The sequence below is a fragment of the Cryptomeria japonica genome, chromosome 11 (assembly GCF_030272615.1).
Source record: "Cryptomeria japonica chromosome 11, Sugi_1.0, whole genome shotgun sequence".
Taxonomy (NCBI): Eukaryota; Viridiplantae; Streptophyta; class Pinopsida; order Cupressales; family Cupressaceae; genus Cryptomeria; species Cryptomeria japonica.
The window spans coordinates 102,688,080-102,715,891 of record NC_081415.1 but is presented as its reverse complement, the minus strand read 5'-3'; the positions used below and the strand labels follow the sequence as shown (position 1 = coordinate 102,715,891).

Below are 27,812 nucleotides of genomic sequence, written 5' to 3'. Positions count from 1 at the left end.
TAAGAACCAATCAAAACGCACGTGTTTTATTACTTTTGCTTAAACAATGAACAAATGTAGAAGCAAAATGTTAATGGCATAAAAAATTGTTAAAAAATCCATCAGAATTGGTTAAACAAAAGGAAAAATAACAAACCATTAAAAGCGAACAACCCCAACAATAATTCTCCTTTGATAACTAATAAGAATGACACTGTTTATCAAAAATCTGCTTATCAAATAGTAATCAATAAAATAGTAATCACTGTTTATCAAAAATCTGCTGATTTTCTACATATTTCTTGTGTTCCATGACAACTACATTTTACAGCTTCACGATGATTGTTCAGAATCATTTGCACAATTTGCCATCTTGACAATCGCATAAGGGTCATCCTTAACTTCACTCACAGCAGATCCACAATCTACAAAAGTAGAAACAATTAACTACATCTTCAAACAAAGATAATATTTTCACAAGATATAAATTATTAGCATTCAAATATCTTATTCAATTCATAAAAACTATAATAATTTCAAATACTTTCTATTAAAATCTTTAATCAACCATAAGAATCTTAGGGCCAATTAAATAAATGAAATGTTTTTTTATTCTTAAGACTGGCAAAACAAAGGTGCTGCCCCTGTATACAAACAGTCCACAGACGACATAAAAGAAAGGCAGCAAAACAACAAAGGGTGCTGACCCTATGCAAGCTCAAGGTTAAACAGACAATTAACAGCAGGGTAGAAGACCGCTGTTAAAAGGCATAAATAAATGAAATGTTATCAAAATGTCAATTTAGTATTTGTTCTTTTCTATCTCAATTTTCAAAACTGATCGAATTTGTATGAATCGCTGATGGGGAAAGTGAATTAAAAAATATTTGTACTTTGTACCAATTTGGTGTGAAAAGTGACATTAAATACTAAAATATTAGCAAAACCTCCATTCAGTCTTCATTCTTTTCAAATCCAAACAACAAATTTGGTTCTCAATTATGGGAAACGGGAGAATAATTAATTTGCAACAATATATCTAGTATGAAAAGAGGAATTGCGTTTTGCTTACAAATAAAGGCAGGTCTTCAATCAATAAAATTTGTAAAGAGGAAAAGACTGGCGCCTTTAACAAAGTGGACTTATTTTTGAATTCCTTTAGCTGCCGTAACCCTATAATACATTTTTCCAATATTGCAGGGCCTTCACATGTGCCATCCACCCTTGACACCATTCGCTCTATAGACATTCTGACAACACAACTTCCTCTATAGGATTGCCTAAAGCAGTCTAGAATTAGAGTCTACAAAATCAAGGAAATCGAAAAGATTTTAAACTTTTGCTGTTTGGCTCTCATTGCCTTGGATTTAGAGTTATCTTAGAATTTCCTGCTATTGATAAAACCTTATAATGCCTTGTCTTAAGGCTGTGCAGCCCTTACTTAAGATGCTTTCTGTGCAAGGCTGTAATCTCAAGACACTCCCACTTCAAATTCCCTCTCACCTCTTTTTTTTTTTTCCCTACCTTGGGTATCCCTGCGACCCAGCCCAGCAACTCCATCGGACCTTGCCTCGAGCTTTACTTGTTTGCCGAGTTTTGGGGCGATAGAGGAGGTGAGCTAGGGCGAGACTAGTCCCCAAAGGGAATTGAAAAGATTTTCAACTTTCACTGTTTGGCTCTCATGGCCTTGGATTTAGAGATATCTTAGAATTTCCTGCTATTGATAAAACCTTATAATGCCTCGTCTTACAGCTGTCCAGCCCTTACTTGAGATGCTTTCTGTGCAAGGCTGTAATCTCAAGACACCCCATTCTCCCACTTCAAATTCCTTCTCACCTCTCTTTTTTTTTCCTACCTCGAGTATCCCTGCGACCCAGCCCAGCAACTCCATTGGACCTTGCCTCGAGCTTTACTTGTTTGCCAAGTTTTGGGGCAATAGAGGAGGTGAGCTAGGGCGAGACTAGTCCCCAAAGGCTGACAACACAGGCTCAAACAATGCAGCCAGCAGGCAAACATGGCATGAGAGTTGAACCTTGGACCTACATAGGACAAGCCCAAAGCCTTAGCACAACCTTACCGACAACTTGAGCTTGAGGGCCTGTTTTTTGTGCCAAATTTTAATCCACTCAAGCTTCATCATCTTATGACTTCCAATAGAAACCTGGGCTATGGAATCTGACAATTTTCAAGCTAAAATAACAAGACAATTTTTGCAAGTTAAGACCAATTTCTTGTGCAATTGCTCCACAAAGTGAAACTAAACTCTACATAACTGTCACAAGCCCATTTCAGAGGTTGTGAGCACTTGTGATAATGTTTGATCCTCTTGAAGCTTTGTATCAAATAGGCAATTCATGGCCATCAAAATTGAGTCTTCTTGCTTTTGGTAGCATAAGAACACTTTTCATTTCTAAGGTGCCACTAAAAATTTCGCTTTGATTACAAGCGGACTAAACCAGTAACAACAGATCATGGGTAAAGTCTAGTTAATTTGAGAAACGAATTTTGATTTAACTCCTTAAGGTATCAAACTCTTTCATATCTCAGTTACTAGTTTGGGTTCGGGAGAAGGTTCGAGGACGCAAACCCGGGTCGTGGATTCGGGCAAAAAAAATTTGGCCTTTTAGGTTTATGGGTTGGGTTCATCCATGTATATTTATGTATATATGCAAAAATTTAAAGAAATATACAAAATTACAAATCTAAATACATTTAATAGTATGCTAATTCATCATCGATCAATGCCAAATGCCGATTCAATTGATAGTTCAGAATTTCAATTATATCATATGATGTCATATACTCATATGCCATATAATATATATAAGAACAGTGATTAGGATTTTTTGCTTTAAAAAGGCAAAAAAAAATGATTTTTTAATGTCTAAAAGTCATTTTGATGTGACTTAACCCAGATGGTCACTTGGGTTCGCCCGGGTTCAAGCCTGGGTTCACCCCAGGGGCCCTGGGTTCCCAGTGGTTTCACAATCAGAATCCACAGGGAACCCAAGGCCCCTTGGGTGAACCCTGGCCGAACCAGGCATGGACCCTATACTTATGCCTTTCGTATCTATGTTTTGCCTCCCACGAAATCTGTAATTTTATTCTGTCTCCAGTTTGTTTTTATGTTTTTATATTAGATAACATCTACAAGAAAGGAGGTTACAGGTCATTAGGTAAGTGCAGGAGCTCTGTGGGAGGTGAATGGTCACCCTCCATTTTTGCTTTCCTGAGCTTCTGCTATCACTCCTTGAACTCAGATTTGTTTGTAATGTCCCTTCTCAATTGACAGGCCACGGGGAGTCAAATTCTAGCCTGCCATATTCCCCTAGAATAAATAATTAATAAAGGGAATAATTGAAAATTGGGCAAAAAGCTAGAGTCTTAAGCAAAAATATTTTAATTGATCATTATGACTTTGGGGTCACATTTAAGTTACAACGTTATTTCTCCTAGACGAATCATTATGGGGGTCAATTTAATAATTTACACATCATTGGAAATTGTACCTAAGTCTCTTATTAGGAGGTTTATAGATGGATCGATGCTTTTTGGTTGTTGCTGAAGCTATTATTTAAAGGGAGGTATGAAAGAATTGACAGATGCTTAGTGGGTTTGGGTTTCTGCAAGAATGATGCTGATCCAAACCTTTACTTCAAAATATTCAATGGAGATATGTTGATCTTGGTACTTTATGTTGATGACCTATTTGTTACCGGAGAAGATCATCTCATTGATAGATGTAAGAAGGAGTTGACTTCTGAATTCGAAATGAAGGACTTAGGACTCATGCACTTCTTTCTAGGGTTGGAAGTTTGGCAAAGGCCCAATGGGATTATCCTAAGTCAAGGAAAATACACCATTGATGTCTTGAAGAAATTTGGAATGACAGATTGTAAATCTATGTCCACACCCATGGAAACTAACTTGAAGAAATTAAGGGAAGTTGCAGCTAGTTCAGATCTTGTGGACCCTACAATGTACAGGCAATTGATTGGGTCCCTGATGTATCTAGTTAACACTAGACCAAATATTTGTTATGCAATAAGTGCACTTAGTATGTTCATGAGTGAACCTAGACAGATACATCTAGTTGCAGTTAAGCATATCTTGAGATACTCACGTGGCACAATTGGATATGGCTTGAAATACGCTTCCAGTATGGACCTAATTCTTGAAGGATATTTTGATTCTAATTGGACAGGGAGTGTTACTGATGGGAAGAGCACTTTTGGTTGTTGCTTCAGTTTGGGATTTGCTATGATTTCCTGGTGTACCAAGAAGCAGTCTTCAATAGCTCTGAGCACTGCAAAGGCAGAATACATTGTAGCATGTGTAGCAACTCGCGAAGCAGTGTGGCTTCGTAAGCGCCTTGCAGGATTGTTTGGTCAATCATTGGAGCCTACCATCATACATTGTGATAACCAAAGCTATGTGAAGCTTTCAGTCAATCCAGTATTTCATGACAGAACGAAGCATGTAGAGATTCAGTACCACTATATCAGAGATATGGTACAAAGGAATGTTGTTTAGTTGATATACATTTGTACTGAGGAACAAACGGCTGACATTTTCACCAAGCCTCTTTCGAAAGTGAAATTTATGCATTTTCGAGACAAGCTTGGAATTGTGGAAAATGAAGCTCTTGCTGAGAAGGAGTCTCAGCATCAGTAATTACTTGATATGTATTATAATGCATTCTTCTCTGTGAGAGAAGTTTGAGGTGCAAGCCCTTGTCATGCATTCTTCTTTGTAGGAGAAGTTTGAGGTATCAGCCCTTGTCATGCATTCTTCTCTGTGAAAGAAGTTTGAGGTATCAGCCCTTGTGCATTCTTCTCTGTGAGAGAAGTTTGAGGTATCAGCCCTTGTTTTGCATTCTTCTCTGCGAGGGAAGTTTGAGGTTCCAGCCCTTGTTCCACCCTCTGCAAGTAGGTATGGTGAATGTCATGTGAAGAGACTCAATGACTTAGCATTTGTGTACACTCACTCTCTGTGAGTGGCCATGAGTATGTAACTCAGATGTCGAAAAGGATTCCTCCCTAGCTAAGAGGGAGTGTCCATGAATAGCTTTGGTCGAAGCCTCAAAAACCAACTTTGCTATCAAATGTGTGAAGGGCCTTTGGCCTTACACATTTAATATTTGACTTTTGTATATTTTCGAGTTTCTTATTTAATGAAACGGTTTGCTTAAATAATCTATATATGTTCCACCACCTTTAAAAGACGTATCCTTTATATCATGACCGATGTCTAATATAAACCAAGAGACGTGATGATTTACAAGAGGCCGAATATAGGAAAATCGCATTGCTTGGATGCACACCCAGTTCGGGTATAAAGTTCGGATCATTTCTCATGTTCAAGGCAATATGGTGAAAAAACAATCACGTCAGATCAAAGCATCATTCTACAGCAGTTTAAATATATTCTATAGCACACTGATTCACTCCTCCAGCAGATTGTACTCATATATAAGCAGATCGACTTACAGCAGATCATATATCCTCCATTGCAGATCGATAGTTATCCGTGTGATAGTTACTGCAGTTCATATTTCTACAGCAAATTGTATTGCTTATTGTAGTCTAGGGTGAATCCATTTAGTCATATTGCTTCAAAGTGTGAAGCAATTCATTGTAAAGACAGTTGCCATATTATTGAAAGTAATTGAGATACTTTGTTGCTGGGTTTTTCTACCTTCAAGAGGAAGGTTTTCCCAGGATAATAACTGTGCAATTGTGTGAATTATAATTTATCTAATCTGATTACTAAAACTTAACCGAAGTGTGTTGTTTCTTTACAATGTGCATGGTTTCTTGTTGGATCTTCATGTTAGATGATAAATAAATTAGATTGAATGGAGGAATTTGTTGAATGTATTCATGAGGAATCTGCCTAGTCCATACCACTAGCCTCTTATTGATTGTAGGTATGCCTTGTGTGGTCAACTGGAATGATATGAATCTAACCTCAAATTGTTACGCATCCTTTGTTTATACATTAACTTAAATGGTGAGCAATGTTTGATGATATTGATTTGAACATCTTTGAAATGTCCTTAGAAGATTGCACTGAGCTTGTCTCAAATTGTTCTATTTGATAGTGAGAACTTGCCCAGTAGGATTTCATCTAATCATTCACTCATCTTCTTACATTCTAGGTCTTAGAATAGAATTTCTCAACCCTTCATCTTTTGCTCTTTTTTTCAAACTCAAGCTAGTCTAGGACAAAAGCATCACTAAATTACAACAACAGATGATATAAGTTCCGGCAATTTAAGTATTCAGGCATTCAAACGTAAGTCCCCTTGTGATTCTAGCATAATCACATCAAACCAATGAGCTTATCCACACGTAGTGACCCTGCATTCATGAACCTTGGAGTCTTCTCAAGTGATCCTTAAGCTAATCTTCAGCATTTGTGAGATTTTGTTCAAGAGAGGATAAGATACTTTTGGGTATTTTATTTTGTGTTTGATAGTGCATAAAAAACACATCAACAGGACCCCAGACAAATGGAATGGGAGATGGAGTCGTCCTCAAAAGTGGAGAACATTGAGTAGGAGAAAACAGTAAGGCTCCTGCACCTACTAAGATTCTCTTTGTTTCTCTGAATTCTGATATGATCCAAGCAATTAAATCAGAAGAATCTCACCTTCGCAATATTGCAATTTCTTTTGTAAGTTTGGATGGTAATGCTCCCCCCTCATCGAAAAAATTGACAACTGCATAGCTAAAGTTTGGGGTAAGAAACTTGGAATATATGTTTCATTTTTTAGAATGTTGCAGAAAGACCTCTTTGTGGTGTTTTTTCGTAGCCATAATATGCAAGGAAGGGTTTTGAAAAAAGAGTATCGGAATATTGGTCAATCTTTGATTAGGGTTATTTCATGGTCTCTTGCAACAAATGAAAGAGGTGGTAGCCAAATCTGCCCCTCGGTGGGGTGAACTGAGAAATGTGCCCCCTTGTTTGTGGATATTTATTCCTTGAATCCTAAAGCCTTTGGGTTATGCCTTACAAGTTGAGGAGTCTAGAATCACATTACCTCATATGAATGCTCTTGTGCTAATTTGTATCCTAGTTTTGATATTCTAGATATTATTTTAATTTAGTAGGAAAATAAATTGATTCAGTAAAAGTTAGCCTTCTGGGCAGCTTGAATTCCTATTTCTTATGTAAGAAAAATGGACATGTTAGGAAAAACTGTCCTAACTTGGTAACCAAGGCTGAAAAACTGTCTGGTTCTTTTGATAAAGTGGAAAAATTCAGCCCCTTCTCAGGCTGAAAAAGTTGTAAAACCCACCATTGTTGAAAATGAACAGTTTGGTCCTACTGAAGAAAATAAAGTTAGAAATGAAAACAAATGTGAATGGTAGTAAATCAAATGATGCCTTTGACAAAGAGACAGAGAAGATCCCCCTCTCAAACACACTTTTTGATGGTGAATTAGAGATTGTAAAGGTCGGTGATCACCCAGCTACCCCCAAATTGAATTGGGATCTGGGTCTGGTGAGTTTCATTGGTCCTACTCCGAATTTACTTTCTCATTGTGTGAAATGGCTATCAATCAAGTCAGATATCAGTTTGGAATACCAGCTCTATCCGAGGAAGAGTGTATTGCGAATAGATCATGGAGTGCACACCTTGCAGCTGAATTTAAAACATATGAACAAGACATTGCTACATCACCAGACAATGAAAAGAGCCAGTTACAAGATGATGATATAAGCTCACCTGATGATCAATGTATTGCAGTGAGTAGCTCACCATGCCTTGCACCTGAAGAGGAGTATCATGGAATGAAAGTTGAAGAAACAATTGAGAATGCTCAAATATTGACAAGCGATGATCAAAGTGTTGAGCAAAAAATCAAGCAAGAAGATGACACATTCCTGGAAGAATTTTCATTCCTATCCTTGAGAACGAAATACAAGAAGTTCCAAATAATACCCTTTAAGAAGACAATCATATAGACATGTTGAATGAAGAGCTATGAATTATCACAAGTGAGCTCAAGTATGAAAAACAACTTGAGGGGGCACTCAAAGACATCATCACTACAATGCTATTTGAGGGGGCATTGAAAGATCTCATGAAAGAAGTACAAGAGGAATAACTATCAATTTTTTTTCAAAACAAACAAGTTATTGTGGGTGATTTAATTCATCATCAACTCCAGCCTCCCGAGACAATGCTTGACAATAAAATACCACCAGAGATTGTATTTGATCGACTAGAGGAAAATTTTGAAGCTCAATCCATCAAGGAGTACTTAATTTTCGAAGATATGCTTACAAAGTTTCATGAGGATGCATGGTTTATGCATAGAGATGAGCGAGATGTCATGATGAAAGTAGAGAATGTTGAGCTATTCGTAGGAGCGCTAAGCTTATTCCAAGAGGAGCTTGCAAGTGAGGATCAACATGTTGTCAATGCTCGTGGAATGGTACATCACCAATTATGACCTCCTGAAGCAGTTGATGATTTCTCTTCTTATGATGCGAAGGTGGGGAACACGCAAGAGTTACCGTCCGAGCTCGAAACACACCAAGTTGTCTCTTTCCCTGCTCTCAATTTTGAATGCTATGAATTTGATTATGGGGGGTTAGGAAAAACAACTTGCGTTTGGATAGATCATGATCCTAATGAATTGCCTCAATTGCTCATCTTGCATGAGGAATTGCCTGAATATGAGAGATGCATCGTGAGAGCTTGTTTTTCCGTATTTAAAGATGAATTTGCTCGACTGCAAACTAATCACTTTTGCCATGCTCATGTTGCATACCTTGAGAAATCATGTGAAGTCATGTAAATGCATCGCTTCTTTAAGTGGTGTCAAGTCTAGGAGTCTTGTATATAGCTTTAGAGTAGGTTTTCCTATCGTGTGTTTCAATTAGGGGTCTTATTGAGCCAAGTTCTTAATTTGCCTTGAGTCATTTGACTCACGATTCTTGGGTGGCTCAAATAGTTTAGCTTAGTTTGCTTTGGGTTTTAGTTTGCTTTCGAGTCAGTTGTTTGCTTAGTTTAGGTGTCCTAAGTGGGAACCTTCATTTGTGAGAAAGGTGTTTGTGTTGTTTTCTCACACACTAGTAAAATTTTGGATCTCATGTTCAATCCATTTCTTAGATATCTATTCATGAAGTGCTTTGAATCCAAGGTTATTCCTCTCTAGCTTTATCATTTGGTTAGGACTTGTACTTGACTTGGAAGAGAATCGCTTTCTATGTCTTGATACCGACATCTTTTGATTACTATATCTTTACACACTAATAAACTCAGAGTCATTATGGTTTTCCAAGCAAAGCCATGATTACTGAAAAATCCAAAGTTTTGATTCAACGCCACTATAATCATCAAACCCAAGTGAGCTTCATTGCTTACGAGCCACAAAGGAATTGACAGAATAAAAAGAAGGCAATATCAAGAGAGAAAAAATGAAAAGAAAGAGAGAAAAATCAAGAGAAAAAGAAAAGTAGAATGAAATGAAATATCAAAATTGGCTATGGGAACATGTGAATAACTCCATTGGGGCCATGGACGCCCGACTGGCAATGGAGCAATATTCGTGAGATTACAGCAATAACCTCGTCAGGGCTATAGACGTCCGACTGGCAACGAGGCTCTATCCAGGATGCTTATGAAGTTTAGACAAATTACATAGCTAATCACAATGGAAATTGGAAGTCATAATGTTCTTGTTGAGAGGCATTAATACACTTGCACACACATAGGTAATCAAAGATTTAAGTGTCCTGATTCGGTTGTGATTCTTCTTCCACTTTGAGTACACTTTCTAGCCTATTGACAAGTTGGGTTGAATTTCCCGAAGGTTCTAAGTATAGATCGAGTCTTTATCTTTGAAATGTTCAAGAACATTTATTCAAGGTGGCGCTAGATGTTGTGAGGTATTCACACATCACCCCATTGCAAATGGGGACCCCCACTTTTTTTCTACTTTCTAGGGTAGTGTTAGAGTCCTTGGCTATTAGCCTTTGCATTGAAAAGGTATTGATAGAGAAACCCTTAATCAAATCTAATCAACAACACACGTGTTTCCTTGATCATCCAAGTGACTTATATATGTTACAGTGAGAGGTGACTTCTAGAAGTAAAATTTAACTAAGTATGCCAAAATTTCAAGTGCCCCTCTCTCAGAGCAAATTTACTCCTTTTGCTAAAGTTGAAGGAGAAATCATGAGCAATGGTGAGTTTTGAGGTCTTATTAAAAGTGCATTTTCAAGCTACTTCAAGTGCTCAAAGTTGAGGGCAAAAAACTTCAAGTGCTCCTCTTGAGGAGCAAAATTTACTTCAAATGCCCTTAGTTGAGAGCGAAATTGTTTCTAGAATGCCCGCATGAGCCTAGTTTCAACAAACTTGAATGATTGGAATGAAAGAGAATGAGCAAGAAAACACTAAGTGTCAAGTTTCAATCCACTTCAAGTGCATGAGCTTTGGAGCGAACTTCATGTGCATCCACTTTGGAGCGAACTTCATGTGCTTTAGACTCATGAGAGAAATTCCTCCTAAGACTTCATGTTGAGCATGCTATGACGTATAGGATTTGAGAAAACGGAGCAAGGTAAAGTGATTGAGAGCAAGTTTATTTTTTGATTTGAAATTAACTTCAAGTGCATGCAAATTGGAGCGAACTTCAAGTGCATGGGTTTAAGAGCGAACTTCATGTGCATGAACCTTTAAGCAAATTTGCCTCATTTGCCCAAGATAAGATGAGAAATTGCTTACAGATCATTGCCTTGAGCCGATTTGATGTCTTCATATGCTTAGAAAAGAACAATTTTGAATTTGAGATGAAGGGCAAGTTAGAGGGTTACTTCAAGTGCACCCATCTTGGAGCAAACTTCATGTGCTCCACTCTCAGAGCAAAATTCCTATAGAGGCCTTCCCTAAGGTTAGTTTGTCATGTTTTCATCAATAAATGGTTGAAAGACTCAATCTTAGAACCCGTAGAATGAAGGGAAACGAGTGAAAGCAAGTCCAATGATGAGTTTGAAGATCACTTCAAGTGCATCAGGATTGGAGCGAACTTCATGTGCACCTCTCTAGGAGAGGAAAACACTTCAATTGCTCCTTCATGAGAGCGAATTCTCTCTAAATCCTCTTATCAAACCTGCAAACCACATAAAATCTGAAATCATATCAAATTAAGAGGTTATATAGAAGGTATATATCATGTGTGTTTGATGCTCATTTGTTTGTTTTGCAAAAGATGAAGAAAGAAATCAAGGAGATCACGTTGGAGGGGGACCAAAACAAATGTCTTAAGGAGAAAATTTCAACATCAAAATCAAGTTACGAGGAAGATATCCTCAAGGGGACTTCATAAACAAGCATAAGAAGGTGACTACACAAGAAACATTCACTAATACAAGGGCATGATCCAGCTATTCAAGGTTTGATGCATTGAAAGAATCAACAACATGAAAGGAGACATAGAAAAGGAATTCCAAAGGAGAGAAGCAATGGTAACATCAAGAGTTCGTTCCAAGGCAACATCAATACTTCAAAATTAAGATCTATACCTTGCACCTCCATGATTGAAGCATTCAAGAGGATAATTTCAAAAGAGATAATCAAAGTTAGAAGATCATCATCACTGATGAAGCTGGATAATGTTGAGTATCAAGAGATATCTCTCAACATCCCTTCATGATGATGAATCAAGTCTACAAGTGCAAGTAGAGGTGGCATCCCAGTCATCACTCACCAAATTAGAGGAGTTCCACATCAGCACATCTAGTTGCAATGAACTTGACTCGTACATGAAGGCACAAACTTCAAGGCACCTACCCCTATTATCCATTGGTCGAATATTCTAAAGAAGACATGTGTCAAAGTGTTGTAATTATTTCATTGGCCAAAATTGAGTTTATTGAAACAAACCCTAATTAGGGTTTTCATTGTAAAATCTCGACCATCGATCTCAAATTGATCCGAGCCATTGAATTGTATTGAGAGCATTATAAAAGGCTCAAGCTCTTCATTTGTAAAGGTCAATAGTGAATAATAGAAGAATAGATAGTTTTAGAAGAATAGAATAGAGAATAGTTCAATAGCAGATAGCAATTAGAGTAGAAGTTAGATTAGGAAAAGGCAAAGATTGTTGCCCAAAACCTTGTCATAAAGAACATATGATTTCATTGAAGTTATGGTGAATTAATGTGTCATTTCAACAAGTTGCATGGTCTCTACTTCTCAATTCATTTGCTTTCATGTTGATTAGATTGGATGGAGGAAATTGTTGAATGCATTTGTGTAGAATCCATTTAGTCCATACCACTAGCCTCTTGTTGATTGTAGGTGTGCCTTGTGTGGTCAACTAGAATGATATGAGCTTAACTTTGAATCGTTATACATCCTTTGTTTATGCATTAACTTGAATGATGATCAATGTTTGATGGTAATGGTTTGAACATCTTCGAATTATCTCTTAGAAGATTGCACTGAGCTTGTGTCAAATTGTTCAAGTTGATGGTGAGACCTTGCCCAGTAGGATTCCATTGAATCATTCACCCATTTTCTTGCATTCTTAGGATTAGAATAAACTCCCTAAACCCTATGCCTTTTGCTCTTTCTTTATTCTTTGAGCAAGTAGTTAGGATCTAAGTTCCAGCAATTCAAGCATTCAACAATTCAACGTAAGTCCCTTTGCGATCCGAGCATAATCACATCAAACCATTGAGCTTATCCACACGTCATTACCTGACATACAAGAACCTTGGAGTTGTCTCAAGTGATCCTTAAGTGAATCTTCAGCACTTGAGTAACTTTGTTCAAGAGAGGATAAGATACTTTTGGGTATTTTATTGTATTCACATGTGCATGAAAAACACATCAACAGGTCCCTTGGATGATTTTGGGGAATTTAACATGATTGAATATAAGGAGGACAAAAGTGGAGGCAAAGAACTCAAATGGAAAGGTAACATGTTATAGCTCCAAAATGAAGAGGTCTTTGTTTCTTACTGACCCCATGGAAAAGAGTAAATCATTTGATGAAATAACGGTTTACCAGATCCACGGCAAAAGAACATACTCCAGGCTTGATAGATTCGATGCTAACAAGATCAATTACACCTATAGCAATGTCAAATCACTTCTTATTGAAGCTAATGTTGATATTGATATGTTGGGTCAAGCAATCAGTATTAGGCCTCATACATGGTTCGAATTGAATACCTCACTATTGAATGACACAACTTGTCTAGATGGTATTAAAAATTTAAAACTATTACTAGAATTTCAAAAATTATGAATAATAATCTTACAGCTATACAGAGGTGGGGTAATCTTGTCTCCCTGTGGACAAAGTTATTCAATGTGGTTGGGAAGAAAAAGGCCTTAAATTGAAAAAGACTAGAACTCTTTTTGCAAAATAAACTACTTGTGTGTGAAAGTCAACTCAAATTGACCCCAAGTGATCATAGTTGAGACAAAATTAATTAGAACCAGATCTTTGTTGAGAAAGAACCAAAACTACAAACATCAGGGGGAGGAAATTAGGGTCAAAATGAATTGGCTATAGTGTCCCCTAATGGGACCCTCTTAGATTTTGACCTAGAATCACAATTTTAGTGCATAGTAAATACAATAGAGGGACACTATTGTCAACTAAAGCTTGGTTTGGAACCTGCACAATAGGTTAGTCAACATTTCCATTATGCTATGATAGATCATATATTCAACATTCTTTATATATTGCCCAATTTATATGAAGGATTCAACAAACCTTTCTCTCCCTACACTTGTCCCTGTTATGGAGCTCAAGGAAAATCACAAAAGGTGCCTCGAGTCTATACCTCTCCAACAAGCCCAAGAGCACCAAGGACCTCGTCAACTTGGCCTCTTGGACCACACTCGAGGTTGGCGTACTTGTTGGAGCCTCGTGCTCTTGCTTCCTTGTATTCTCCCTCCATAATTGGATGGTGAGATTGAAAGCTATTACAGAATCCATCATATAATTTAATTAATTGTCATATGAACAATTAGTGATAGAAAGGCATATTAAACTGTCATACATAGTGCAGTCTATATCAATATTACTATTAAATTCTGCATAAGAACATTATCAAGCTTCATATATTAAGCATACATATTCAGCTCATCCCCATGCATACCACCAAGAACAAAGATCTTACTGCCTGTAACTTGATAACTTCTGACCTAATCTGATCCATGGTGATGTCACTGGATGCTTTTGATTCCTTTCCTTTATATCTCTCAATGTGAGGGAGAGGTCACACCTCTTTATCATATATCCCCTTTGGCAAGAGACATGCCCTTTCCACCATTAGCACCTTTTGAAAGAGTGCAACTCTTCATTATATCTGCCCTTTGAAAGGGACACAAGTCACACAACCTTTCATGATCAGATCTTCACTTCTTATTTAAATCAGATTTGCACTTCTGATTCCCAAATCATCCCCTTCTCAAATGAGGTTCTCTTCTCCCTTTTATATCCCATGTTTGAGGAACTCACAACTTTTCCTTCCATGTCTTTTGACCATTCATTAACTTAATTAAATTTTGATAATATTTAACTATATTATTTTATATTTTAAATTTTATATTTTTATTTTATTTTTATTTTTGTTCTTTTGTATTTTAATATTATAATTATTTATTATTAAATTCTATTTCAAAGTGGGGACATTACATTGGCTAAGAGTAAGGGATAAAAGTTCTAAATAATTTTTTAATTTTGTTAAACAAAAGCAGAGTTGGGATCATATGGGTACTTCCTCTGATGACCCTTAGTTCATTAAAGAAGCATTTTTATCCTTTTATCAGCATCTGAAGATTCCTCTAAAGATAGCGAAGCTAGGGCATTTTGTCAAAAAATTCTCAAACTGATGCTGCCCTCTTCTACCATTTGCTCCTTTCAGAATGGTAAGTTCCCTGAATGTGATGGATTACCTATTGAATTTTACAAATCCAATATTGATTGGGTTGGTGTGGAACCGGTAGAAGTGTATTTAGAAGCCTTCCAGAGTGACTCCCGAGGGAATAATATAAATAGAAGAATCATAAAACTTTATTCCTAAAGATGGGGACAAGTCTCAAATTAAGAATTGGAGGCCTATTACCTTATTAAATGTCTCCTACAAAATTTTGGCAAAACTGATGACAAAGAAATTAACCAACACCCTGGGTAAAGTTTTTAAAAATTGTAGGCCTATTACCTTATTAAATGTCTCCTACAGAATTTTGGCAGGACCCATGATCAAGGAACTTCAATGAAAACACAAGAGAGACCCTCAAAGGATCCAAATATACAATATGATTACATGATTCATTAGATTATAGTGAGAAACCCTTGTACATATAGGCAAGAGTGAGACATAGGAAAAAAATAAGATTATGATGTATCTTAATCTTATGATTTGAGACATAAAAAGTGAAATCCCTAAGTAAACAAGAATGAAAAGGACCTACAGGGGAAACCAGATAGGTAATACAACACATCCACACCAACACACCCCTTAAGTGCAACTTAGGGAAAATGAATATACATGCAAGGATGGGTCTCGACTATAAGTCCTAATGAGGTACCCATGTACAAAAGAATCTCACACATGGAGAAGAGAAGAAAACCTTATGGGAAAAAAAACCCTCTCCAAAAGAGAGAAAACACATGAAAAATGCTCTCTAAGCTATGAGAAGAATAAAACCCCATGAGAGGGAAAAGCGTCCCACCTCGACCCTATAGAACCTTGTATTGTCATTGATGTCAAAGGTGCAGTCAGTGTGGTTACTGATGTCAACGCATCTGGAAGGTTATTGGAAGTTTAATTACTTTTAACATGACATGAGGATCACCTTATGGAGTCAGTCATGCATTTGTACCCAAATATCATTATGTTCCCCTCAATTTCAAGTGTCCGGAAAATACATTAATGTAAATTATTGTCATGTCATGTCAAAGCATTGATGATCCAAATGCAGAGTCAAGCTATGTTGGATATATCTTTTGTAGTGTGTCACTAGTATCATCTTTAATCATGTTTCAATTGTTAGCAGTGATCCGAAAGTATCTGCGAAATGCTTCTGAGGTCTGTCTATCAGACACTATGTTTTCACTGGCAACTTATTCTGCACCGCATTCTACCACAATAATGTTTTGTGGCTCGCGGTTTGGAAGATAAATAAGGCTATACACAAAGACAAATCTATTCAAGATTTGAATATGTTCAAGAGGGAAAATAAAGGTTGACATTCTCCTCATTGAGACATGTTCTCAATATGTTTCGGTGTTACAGGTGTATGCACCAGAAGCATTGCACTTTACACCAGCTGGATGAAGCATGTGGATATTCATTGGGGCCACTAGAGTGTGCGTTGGCTAATGCAAAGCGTGTCCTAATTCCAATAGTAATGTGTGAGCTTTAGGGGCTAGCTCACTGACTACACATTTGATTGAGATGCTTGCATGTGGCTGAATTGCGGATATTATTAAATAAGTTCTGGGCCGACATGAAATGATAATTACCACTGGGATGTATATGTATTGCCGATAAGATTCATTCCAATGCAATTGTGTGTGTGCTAATGATGATGCATGAAGAAAACTGATAACCAGCAAAAGTTGTATGAATTGTCTATTCAATGTGTGAGCTCAATTGAAGATCTCATGCATAGTGTGAAGGTGTTATGAAGCAAATCAGATCATGAAGATGTTGAGGGTCCAGCCTTGAAATCCGCATAACATATCTTTGGTATATCTTGATGCATTTGAGATTGGTGTCCTATATGTTGAATTGGTGCTCAATCTTGGATTAGGGAATTGGTGTCTCCTGTAGGTTGGTGCCTGCAAATGTAATCAGGGATTTGTCTTTGGTAGTTAGGTGCCTACTTAATATTGTAAGTTCTTTAACATATCTTTTGTGAGGCCGGATTTGGACGGTAGATCCAAGCAGCTATTCTCACCATGGTTTTCCACTTGTAGGTTTCCACATAAATCTGGTGTTCCTTGTGTGGCTGTGTGTTCATGTTCATCATTTGATTAATTGCTTAATGGTTAAGGAAAAATTAGTAAATGCTACTAATGATAAATTGGGATTGAGGTTAGTTGTGATGCTTGGGGAAGTTATTAATGATAATTAATGTTGAATTAATTTGGGATTCACATGTACGAATTCACCCCCCACCCTCCCTCTCAGTATATTTATGTGCTTAACACACACCCCAATAGAGAAAAAGAGAGCCCATGCAAACCCCCCCTCAAAGTCTAATCTCCTATACTGATGATAGATGCTCAACAAACAATGCTAAAGACAATCCATGATTGTCAAACAACATTCCTCCCCTTGGAAGAAACTGAGCCAAAGATGTATACCAAATATCTTCCGATTCCTAAATTGAATATGAAAGAAGAATGCAAAGAAATGTATGCCTCTAGAAGTTACTCATCTTGCCATGTTGGCTTCAAAAGACGCCACATCAAAGCAAGAGCCCCAAACCAAACGAAACAAAGTGACAATCTAGAACCTCATGGAAATTAATGTAGAACATGATCCAAAGACAAAAGTGACTTCTCCACATGTTACTCACTCAAGGATCTCCAAGCCAATCCCAAACCAAGATAAACGAATAGGTTGAGAGAGAACCACAAGGTCTGAATGTGCCTTCATGAAAACACAAAATAATGATGCAGCTCCATAGGAGCTAACATCAAAGAGTAGACAAATGTCCTCAATGGTATCGTCCAATATATGTCTTGCTGCCCTGACCACTGGAGCTATAACTGAAGCAACACAAGATGATGTTTCCAATAGATAACAAAGATGAGATCTTTGTGCCTATCATCTCTACATTGCTCAACCTTAGATGATGTTTCCAAACAAGTTGTCTAAGTATGACCATTGGATGTATTTGCAAATGTTGGAGTAGAAGAATCTGGCAAACTAATGTGATTATCCTAAAGAAGTAGCTTTAGTTCATTAATTTGCTTTAGAATCAATCATTTTCATCATGATTTTTCTTCCCACAACAACTACATTTGACCTTACATGAATTGAAAGGATTAAGTAGCATACTCAAATCACAAGGAGAGAGAGTGGGAGACATGATTAGCTCTCCCAAGATTACTCAATCATGAATCCAACAAAAGTAGATGCAAAACCACAAGAATAAACACCCCCCCCCCCTCGCAAAAAAAAAAGAATCACATAATCATGACACTCCTAGTAGATAAGGATCTTGGCACTTTATACTTAATGTGATTATAGTTGTCAATTGCCCCATCAACGAAGTGGTCTTGATCTTAATACATTACAAATGCCAAATTAAGCCAAAAGACTGAAAACACGATTTTGATATAGAATAGAATAGATCAAACTACACAAATGAGAAATACACATAAGATTATACATTTAAAAAAAATGCAACAAAAAATGTTACCAAGTGAGACCTAATAGAGCTCTAGGAAGTTCCCAAAATGACAATCACTCAACATCACCTACAAAAATATACAATTTGTGAAAATTCCATAACACCACAATCAAAACCATCTCCACCACTATAAAGCTCTCAAAAAACCAACCTAGATTAAAAAAATTGATCAAAAAAAGAGCCACTATGACCCAAAATAAAACCCTCTCAAGTTTAGCAACTCAAACCAAATTGCATATGGTGAAGGATATAGTTGGGGGGGGAAATTATGCTAACGTAACCACAACATCATCTTATGCCAATATGGAAAAAATATTCTATCTAATCCTCAAAATTATTATTGTATGCCTAAATCATCATCATAGAGTTGAAAACTACATGTACTCTCCTAAAAATGGTTTTGAGGGGTATGATGGTTGTTTCATGGAGGAATATTCCCTAGATTCTTCAACCAGAACTACCATTGTTGTGGATCTACACCAATTGGGTCAATGGGGCCCACCTCACATGGCACTTGTAGGTGCCTTTTTGAAATATTCTAACTTGAAATATTAAGTGAAATGTATGATTGATTTGGTTTTGATGTTTTACGATAAACTGAACTCAGATGCAGAGTAATGAAATCTTACTACAGATAAGAACAGGTTCATAAAATGAAGTCTTTAGTATTAACTGCAGCTAACACTATTTTCCCCATTCAACTTCTGCTTCACATTATTCTGATCAAATCACACAAATGCATCAAATAAAAAAAATGCTACCTCTGTCGGATGTGGACCTACAAATCACCTTACTGAGTTTGGCGTCCAAACCCACATGCATAGCATGTTATTCACTAGGAATGGGAGTCACTACTTCTGAGTAAAATCAGACTGGAAATATGCTACTACAGAATTACAGAGTTTGCTGGCAGCAGATTCCAAACCCCCACGAATGCTGGCTGAAGTATGAGCTTAAGTCCCAAAACGGTGGCTGGAGATCTTCTACCACAGTGATAGGAGTATGGCATTGCTTTATTGCTGTCCAATCAATGGTGCCACCAAGAACAGACCTGGGGTTGTGTCCAGGCTGCAGAAGACAGGGTTTTTGTCCTGTGCATACACTGGATTGCAGAGCTCTTAATTGATAAAGAAGAAAATGATGATACTTAATCGATCCTCTTCTAAGAGCATTGATCTCTATTTATAATAAGCTGCTAATGTTAGCTTTTGGTAATCAGATTAGCAGACGTTAGCAGAAAATAAGAATGCAAGGTAAAGTAAGCATATAATAGCATAACACACAAGAACACAACAGTACCCTGGGAAAACCTCCCTCTTGGAGGTGAAAAACCCAGCAAGAATAACTCAGATCTGATTACTAATAGTCACAGAACCAGATTACAATTTAACCCTTCTAGGGCACACATCAACTATAGCAAAACTTATCTGAATCTGGAAGACAGAGTGTATATGCAGGTCACTGTCAATCTGAGACAGAATTCGGCAGCCTTGACACCAGATTACAATTTAACCCTTCTAGGGCACACATCAACTATAGCAAAACTTATCTGAATCTGGAAGACAGAGTGTATATGCAGGTCACTGTCAATCTGAGACAGAATTCGGCAGCCTTGACATACTTCACAAGTCCTTGAAGAAGTTCAGCAGCCTAGGATGGTATTCGCTCAACCTTGAGGATGATCGCCCAGCTTGAGAACTCCAATTCGCTGCCTTAGACGGATTTGCCAGTGCAGATATAATTCGCTTGTATATGCAACAGTTCGCTGACCTTGATTGTACTTCGCTGATCACAGAAGTAGTTCACTGATAGGATATATTCGCTGAGTGAGATATATATATGAATAATGATTGAAGCCTTGTATTTATAGGCGACTTAGCCCTTTAACTTTCCCAAGTCGGCTTGCAAGAATATTATGCCAAGAGTTTTACAAGTTACAATTATATAGGTCAAGGTCTAATTACAAGCTACATATTTGATAGGTCTTGCCCCATAACAATTACATAATACATAAGTTGAACGCCCAAATAGGGCCTGCCCTATTGTTATAAGTTACAATGGGGCCCAGCCCAATTACAGGAATAACTTAAACTAGAATCCGATTCTAGCTAGATATTTCAACACTCCCTCTTAGCTAGAGAGGATTCTATGAATAATCAAGTCACATAGAGGCTACCACCATGGCTACTCCCATGGATGAAACACATGATACGTTCACCATAGCCACTCCCAGAGGGTGAACAAACCCATCATGGAATTTCTTCCATGATACCCACCATACCTACTCGCAAAGGGTGGGACCACCATGCCTACTCACAAAGGGTGGAATTTCTTCAATGATACTCACCATACCTACTCGCAGAGGGTGGGTCCACCATGCCTACTCGCAAAGGGTGGAACGAGGGCTCTAACCTCAGACTTCTCCCAGAGAAGAATGCAACACCACCATGCCTACTCACAGAGGGTGGAACGAGGGCTTTCACCTCAAACTTCTCCCAAAGAAGAATGCATTAACCAAAGAATGCGGCTTCCTCTGAAGCTGAAAGAAACAGGCTCCCTCTGAGCCTAACAAGCTCCCTCTGAAACTAAAATGTCAAGCTCCCTCTGAAGATGAAACATCATGCTCCTTCTAAATGTTATAGCCTTCTTTTTCCGAGAAAAGATCTTCAACCACCAACTTAATCTCATAAGCTGCATCTCCATTCTTCAACCTGCGTGACTTTCCCACAGGATGTATCAAGCTCATCCACCCTAGAATCCAATCTCCGTCCTAAAAGCATTCGAAGAGAAATATTAATGCTGGAATCATACATGGTTCGCTATAGCATGAATTAATAATTATATGAAGAAATTCATGAACATTATTCAACCATGGAAAATACTTATCTCTTTATAGGTTGGTCCACCAACGTTCTTTCCTACTCTCGCTCAGTATTGGAATTTTCAACCATACTGAAGCATCTAGTGATGATGGCTACGTGGCCTTCGGCCCTCGCCATCACACATCGCCTATCTTCAGCAACAATCATATTTACACTCAGGGATCGCTCAGAGCTAAGAAGCTTTCCAGAGATTATAGAGTTCAGTTCCACGAATCACTAAAGAAGGGTAAACCTTAAGGCCATCAACCCTAGAGGAAGGACTCTCAAGGAACTCTGTGAGGCTTGCCATATTTCTCTCCATATCAACTTTTGGCAGGTCGGGCATATGTGCAACCACCTTGAAGCCAGCATCTTTTAGCCAAGCAAAAGGCAATCAATTACTGCAACTACAATGTGACCTCTAAAGGTGTCACGGGCAACATCCTCAAAAGTGCTCCAAGACGGACTCTCCTTTCGCCATCTTGATGCGAAGTTGCATGCTCCATCCAACCTATCTTCAACCCTGAGACTGTGCATCATCTTGAAGAAGTGATAAGAGCAAAAAGAAGATAAATAATTACAGTCAATCTGTTTACACCTAATTCGAACCAAGCTCTGATACCATGTTAGTTTTTGGTAATCAGATTAGCAGAAGTTAGCAGAAAATAAGAATGCAAGGTAAAGTAAGCATATAATAGCATAACACACAAGAACACAACATTACCCTAGGAAAACCTCCCTCTTGGAGGTGAAAAACCCAGCAAGAATAACTCAGATCTGATTACTAATAGTCGCAGAACGAGATTACAATTTAACCCTTCTAGGGCACACATCAACTATAGCAAAACTTATCTGAATCTGGAAGACAGAGTGTATATGCAGGTCACTGTCAATCTGAGACAGAATTCGGCACCCTTGACATACTTCACAAGTCCTTGAAGAAGTTCAGCAGCCTAGGATGGTATTCGCTCAACCTTGAGGATGATCGCCCAGCTTGAGAACTCCAATTCGCTGCCTTAGACGGATTTGCCAGTGTAGATATAATTTGCTTGTATATGCAACAGTTCGCTGACCTTGATTGTACTTCGCTGATCACAGAAGTAGTTCACTGATAGGATATATTCGCTGAATATATATATGAATAATGATTGAAGACTTGTATTTATAGGCGACTTAGCCCTTTAACTTTCCCAAGTCGGCTTGCAAGAATATTATGCCAAGAGTTTTACACGTTACAATTATATAGGTCAAGGTCTAATTACAAGCTACATATTTGATAGGTCTTGCCCCATAACAATTACATAATACATAAGTTGAACGCCCAAATAGGGCCTGCCCTATTGTTATAAGTTACAACGGGGCCCAGCCCAATTACAGGAATAACTTAAACTAGAATCCGATTCTAGCTACATATTTCAACAGCTAACTCTTCTAGAACCCAAAATTTCTCCCTTGGCTGACTTAGGCAAATAGTACAAGGTTTATTAATTATTAAATGAGCACAATGTTTAGTTGCCTAGGAGAAATAACTTTATAACTTGAAATGGCCCCTGCTTAAGTTATAACAATGAGTTATAATATTTAATCTCCAATCATTAGCTTTTTGGGCTACAAATTAAATTAATCACTCATTCCCTTATTTAATTCATTAATCCTAGCCTGGGGAATGCTGCAGGCCAGAATTTGACTCCCTGTAGCCTGTCACTGAAGAGGGGACATTACACTTTTGTAGGTACAAGGTACCCTACAATACTTGCCGCAATACCTTGCAACCTAGGGATAAAAAATCCATAGAAATAAATATTAAAACAATGGTCTATAGAGTTATCTGCAAAACAAGTGATGAACCAATGAATATGTTGACGCCTACCTATATAGGCAAACTATTCTACAAAGGATGCCACTGCACAAAGAATTTTCTTTGTTATACAATCTGTACGGCCAAAGAGAGCAAAAATGTCCAATATTGACAAAATGACGATTGCTCTATAAGTTCTTGGGACTTTTGAACATGATTGCAAAGTCAGATTCAACCCAAAATGCTCTAAAAATTCAGATATCTACGAGATCTGGAATGCACCTCCCAAACGCAAACCCTTGATCTAATTTGAACGCAACAAAAGACAAAATCATCTTTCTCAAATGCTCTAGACTCAATAGTGTGCGCAAATTTGCTCCATAAAACTCTAAAAATGCACATGTAATACAAAGCCACATAGAAAAAACCCTTCTATTAAGGTTTTATAGTTCTCATAGCATCAATTGATGCAAAAGAGGACATACTTGCACACTATATCATGATAAAGATGGTATAGTCTATTGGCATTGGATTATTGCTCCTAGGATGGAACTACTTGCACACTATATCCCCCATTTGTGATAAAGACTCTTGATTATTAGCATCTAAGCATGTAAAATCATTGTAAACCAATGATACAAGAATTCCTTAAGTTGCCAAAATTATGAATCCAATGAATGCCTTATCATATGAATTTTTTAAACTTCCTCTATGTTTTAATTTTTCCTATTTTTAATTGTCATTCCCTGAAAAATACTCTCTTTGAAAAGTTGTCTGGGAAAAATGATCCTTGACTTCTACCATCCCATCCAAGAAACTTGATGGAACATAGCATCAAACAATGCAATTGTTAGGATTACAATAACATCACTAAAAAAAGAAAGGCCCCGTTTTATGATAGAATGCTTTCTGCTTTTATGAAATTCCACAATATTTACTCCTGGTCTCATGCAACTCTGTAATGAACACGTGAAATGGGGCCAAATGGCCTGGACAGCAGTGCTGGCTGCCAACTGTGCACTTTTGTCCTTAGCAGAAAGATCAGATTTTTGCTTTGTTGTGACAACCAATAAAATATAGTTTTGTAGTGACAATCGACTTCTTGAAGCTTCTTGAGAAAATCGGATTTTGTTTTGTTTTGTTTTTTGTCTTCTGCCAACTTCTAGAAGGGAGCCAAATCAGATTCACTTTGCCAACTATATGCCAATTGTTTGCCACTATTTGTAAACTAAAAGCTTCTACCAACTTCAGCCAACTCGCTGCCAACTGTAATTTGTCTCTTTACAGGTTGGCATCTCTTCATCGAAGGCAATCAGATTGTTCACTTGCCTTGCACTACAAGTTTTGTACCACCCCAAGTGGGTATATATTGAGGACTGCTTTGTTTTTGGGGTTATACTGAATATTTTGGTTTGCCTTTGTGCACGATTTGGGTCTTGGGACAGAACCCCCAAGAGGTCACCACTGCTGCTGTATGTTGCTATTCGAGCTCTATATGGTCTTGAGACGAAACCCTCAAGAGCGTGTGTTGCTATTTGAATTCTATATGGAGTTCTATGTAATCTGAAAGCTCAAATTGCTGTTGTAAAGAAATTCTATATCAGTTCAATAGCAAATATATTCCTGATTTTGCAGTTCCTAAGTTGAAACGTGTTTATTGATACTCTAAATCTGTGTAAGCACTAAAAAATCTGAATGTTCTATAAGCAATTTTGAGCTCCTTAGAGTGTGTGTTTCTTTCTCTAAACAAGTTTGAACCTTCTTTGAATTTAACAGTTTAACTAAGTACAAAGATTTAGATCATATAGACCTTAAGGTCCTTACAAACTCATTAGGGTTATTTTCTTGATGTTAGCTATTTCAGATATGTTAGTTGAGAAACAAATATCCATTTGTGGATATCTTGTGTTCAAGCCATAAATGTTAAAATATCCTTTAGAAGACACTTATGCTTGCATGGTACCCATGATCAGTATCTCATTTAGCTATTTAAAAGATCAATGTAGAAAACATATATCAAATATTCTGAGGCACATAAACGTCCTTCTCTCTCTGACTATCTACTCTAAACCATGCTAACCTCACTTCTTGAAAAGAATGGATCACAATGACCTACTCTCTCCCTCTAACTTGCATTGACCCTGCACAAAAAATTATATATGATCACAGTTTTGTATCCATTGAGATATTCTGTTTATATAGTATCGTATGCATTGAGATAAGAATTCTACTTACATATTCCTGCATGGATTCGGGTACTGTTCTTATATCATTCTGCCTGCATCAAGGTATTCTACAAAAATCTGTATGTTTAAATATATAAATATAAAAACAAAACAATCTAGATTCGCAAACATTTCTCCAATTCTGTACTTTTTATTTTATTGTTTGGCTAGGAGGGGAGGCCACTATTGGAAAACCAGACACTGGAACATGGGAGCATAGGTAAGTCCCAGGGCATTACCGCTTGCAGGCCTTGGTTTCGTATACCTTTTACCTCCCATATGACACAAATTTTTTTGACAGGCATTGCTACTACGATTTAAACATAAGCAGTTACATCAACTTGAACAGCCTGTGAAACTCAAACTTCCAACACAAAGAGACAACCGTCATATTAACAAATAGCTTGTAAGTTGTATGTAACAAGAATTCAGAAATACCAAGGCCCACCTCATTTTAGGCAACTCCCACCCAAAATCAGAAAACCTATCCTTAATACTTTCCAAAAACCACAACACCATTTTTTAAAAAGACCGACACGTTCCCGGTGATAACAATTCCAAAACGCTAACTCGTTTTCAAAAACCCCAAGTACAATACCATTAACCATTTTCAAAAGGTTTATTCTCAGTTTCAAAACCCTAAACCCATTTTCTGAAAAAACCAATTCCAAAACCCTAACCCATTTTCAGGAATTTAAATTCCATATTAGAAGAATCACAACACCAGCAACACTTCTGGAAAGAAAACTACCTGAAAGAAAAGGGTCTTCAATGCTTAGCCCTCAGTGCATTATTCTCCTTGATCCTCCTCCTATTATCCAGCTTAACAAATCTCTGAAGCTCTACCAATGTCATAGTACTTGGGTTTTTTCGTTGAAGCTCGCTAAGAGGGGGGTGCTTGTCCAGAAGATGCCACAGCCAATCTGGATATTCACTGTCGGGCTTAATTGGAGGATCAACACCATCTTTGAGAATGTTGGCTCCATACACTGTGGTGGCTTTGACTTCTTTGCTGATTGTGGGTGCTGCAGGGGCTGCCGCGCCACCTCCTTTGCCACCACCCTTCTTTGCTTTTGCTGCAAAAGAACGATAAGTGCTAAAAATTGTCGGTCTCAGCAGTGCTGATCCGATTTTCCAAATGGATGCCTTCATTTATGTTCGACTTCGATTCAAAACTAAGCGAATCCTACTGAAAGTATTCTAGCTGGCGAAATATATAACCGATGATGAACTTTCTTTAGAATTACGTTGTTGTGTATAGGGTTCTGTGAATTACGCTGGGTCCCATGGAGGGGATCCTTAGAATTTAAAGTTGATTATTTCATGAAGTTTCTAAATTTAAAGATGTTGGTAGTTTAAAGCAGATCAATTTAAGTTTAAATATCTAAATAAAAGCAAGTTGGTTGTAAATAAATTTTGTTTTGTTTTTAAAATTCAGATGATTGGCAAGTGGCATAAAATATTTTTAAGTTGATAGGCTTTTAGTGGGAGAAAGTCGTCTGCAAAGTAGAAGACCATCGGAATGTCTTGCCGTCGGCGTTTTCCCTCCTGTGCTGACGTGTCCATTGCTTGGCGTTTTACCCGCGTGGTGACGTGTCCCTGCGTTTTCCTCAGCTGTCCGCTTCCAGTCCCATCCGTGTGTGCGCTTTGTTTTCGAAGCGACGTTGTCTTTAATGTTTTCATCCCCAAGGCTGTGCACGAATGTCGGCGTTCTTTATGGCCGCTTGCAACCCTAAAATCTAATTTGTTTTGTTGTTGTCGGCAATATTTGGCTCTACAAATTTTCGCATAATGTTGGATATAGTCGTGGAGTTAGGTTTTCTTCTGGTTGTGACTATTTTATTGGGCTTCTTTGTGAGCTTCACGTCGTGAATGGTTTGAGTTTGCAAGGTAACTTTTGCTTTTATTTAATTTTTTGTTTTGTTTTGTAATGCATTCTTTTATATTTCCCCTTCGTGTGCTTGCAGGGTTGTTACTTTGTTTATGTTGTTTAACTGTTTGTGGGTGTGACTACTTTCAGTCTGCAAGGCATTTTCGCATAACGTTGGATATAGTCGTCGAGTTAGGTTTTCTTCTGGCTCTAAGTGTTTTGTTGGGCTTGTTTCTGAGCTTCACGTCGTGCATGGTTTTACCTTGCAAGGTAAGTGCTTATTTTATTTTAAAGTTTTTAAAATTTGCAATTCATTGTTTTATGGTGTGCTTATTTTTTGTCATGTTGTGCTTGCAGGGTTGGTACTTTGTTTATGTTATTTAACTGTTTCTAAATGTGAGTACTTTCAGTCTGGAAGCCACAGGTATTTGCCATTGTGTTGTAGGGTAAAACACTTTTTTTGCACGTTAATATTGAGTTGGGTTTGAGCAATGGTTTACGAAACACTTTCGCTTTGTGTGCATTTTGTTGTAGGTTAAAAGGGTTTTAGTTAGGTTTTGCAGTTTGTAGATATTTATTGATTTAAGTTTTAATCACCATCAATGGTCGAATACGATATTTCTTACTTTGATTTAATGTTTTCGTCCCCGTTGGTGTGCACGAATGTGGAC

The 27,812-nt window shown here is 37.6% G+C and overlaps 1 protein-coding gene across 1 annotated transcript; it reads right to left on the bottom strand.

The window, feature by feature from the left end:
* LOC131041319 (large ribosomal subunit protein mL54) lies at positions 1–26,513 on the bottom strand. The gene is made up of 2 exons (XM_057974359.2): positions 26,023–26,513; positions 1–404 (listed from the first exon to the last, which is right to left on the bottom strand). The coding sequence occupies exon 1, from the start codon at positions 26,421–26,423 to the stop codon at positions 26,040–26,042; it is 384 nt and encodes a 127-aa protein (XP_057830342.1). The 5' UTR covers positions 26,424–26,513; the 3' UTR covers positions 1–404; positions 26,023–26,039.
* Positions 26,514–27,812: the final 1,299 nt, after the last annotated feature.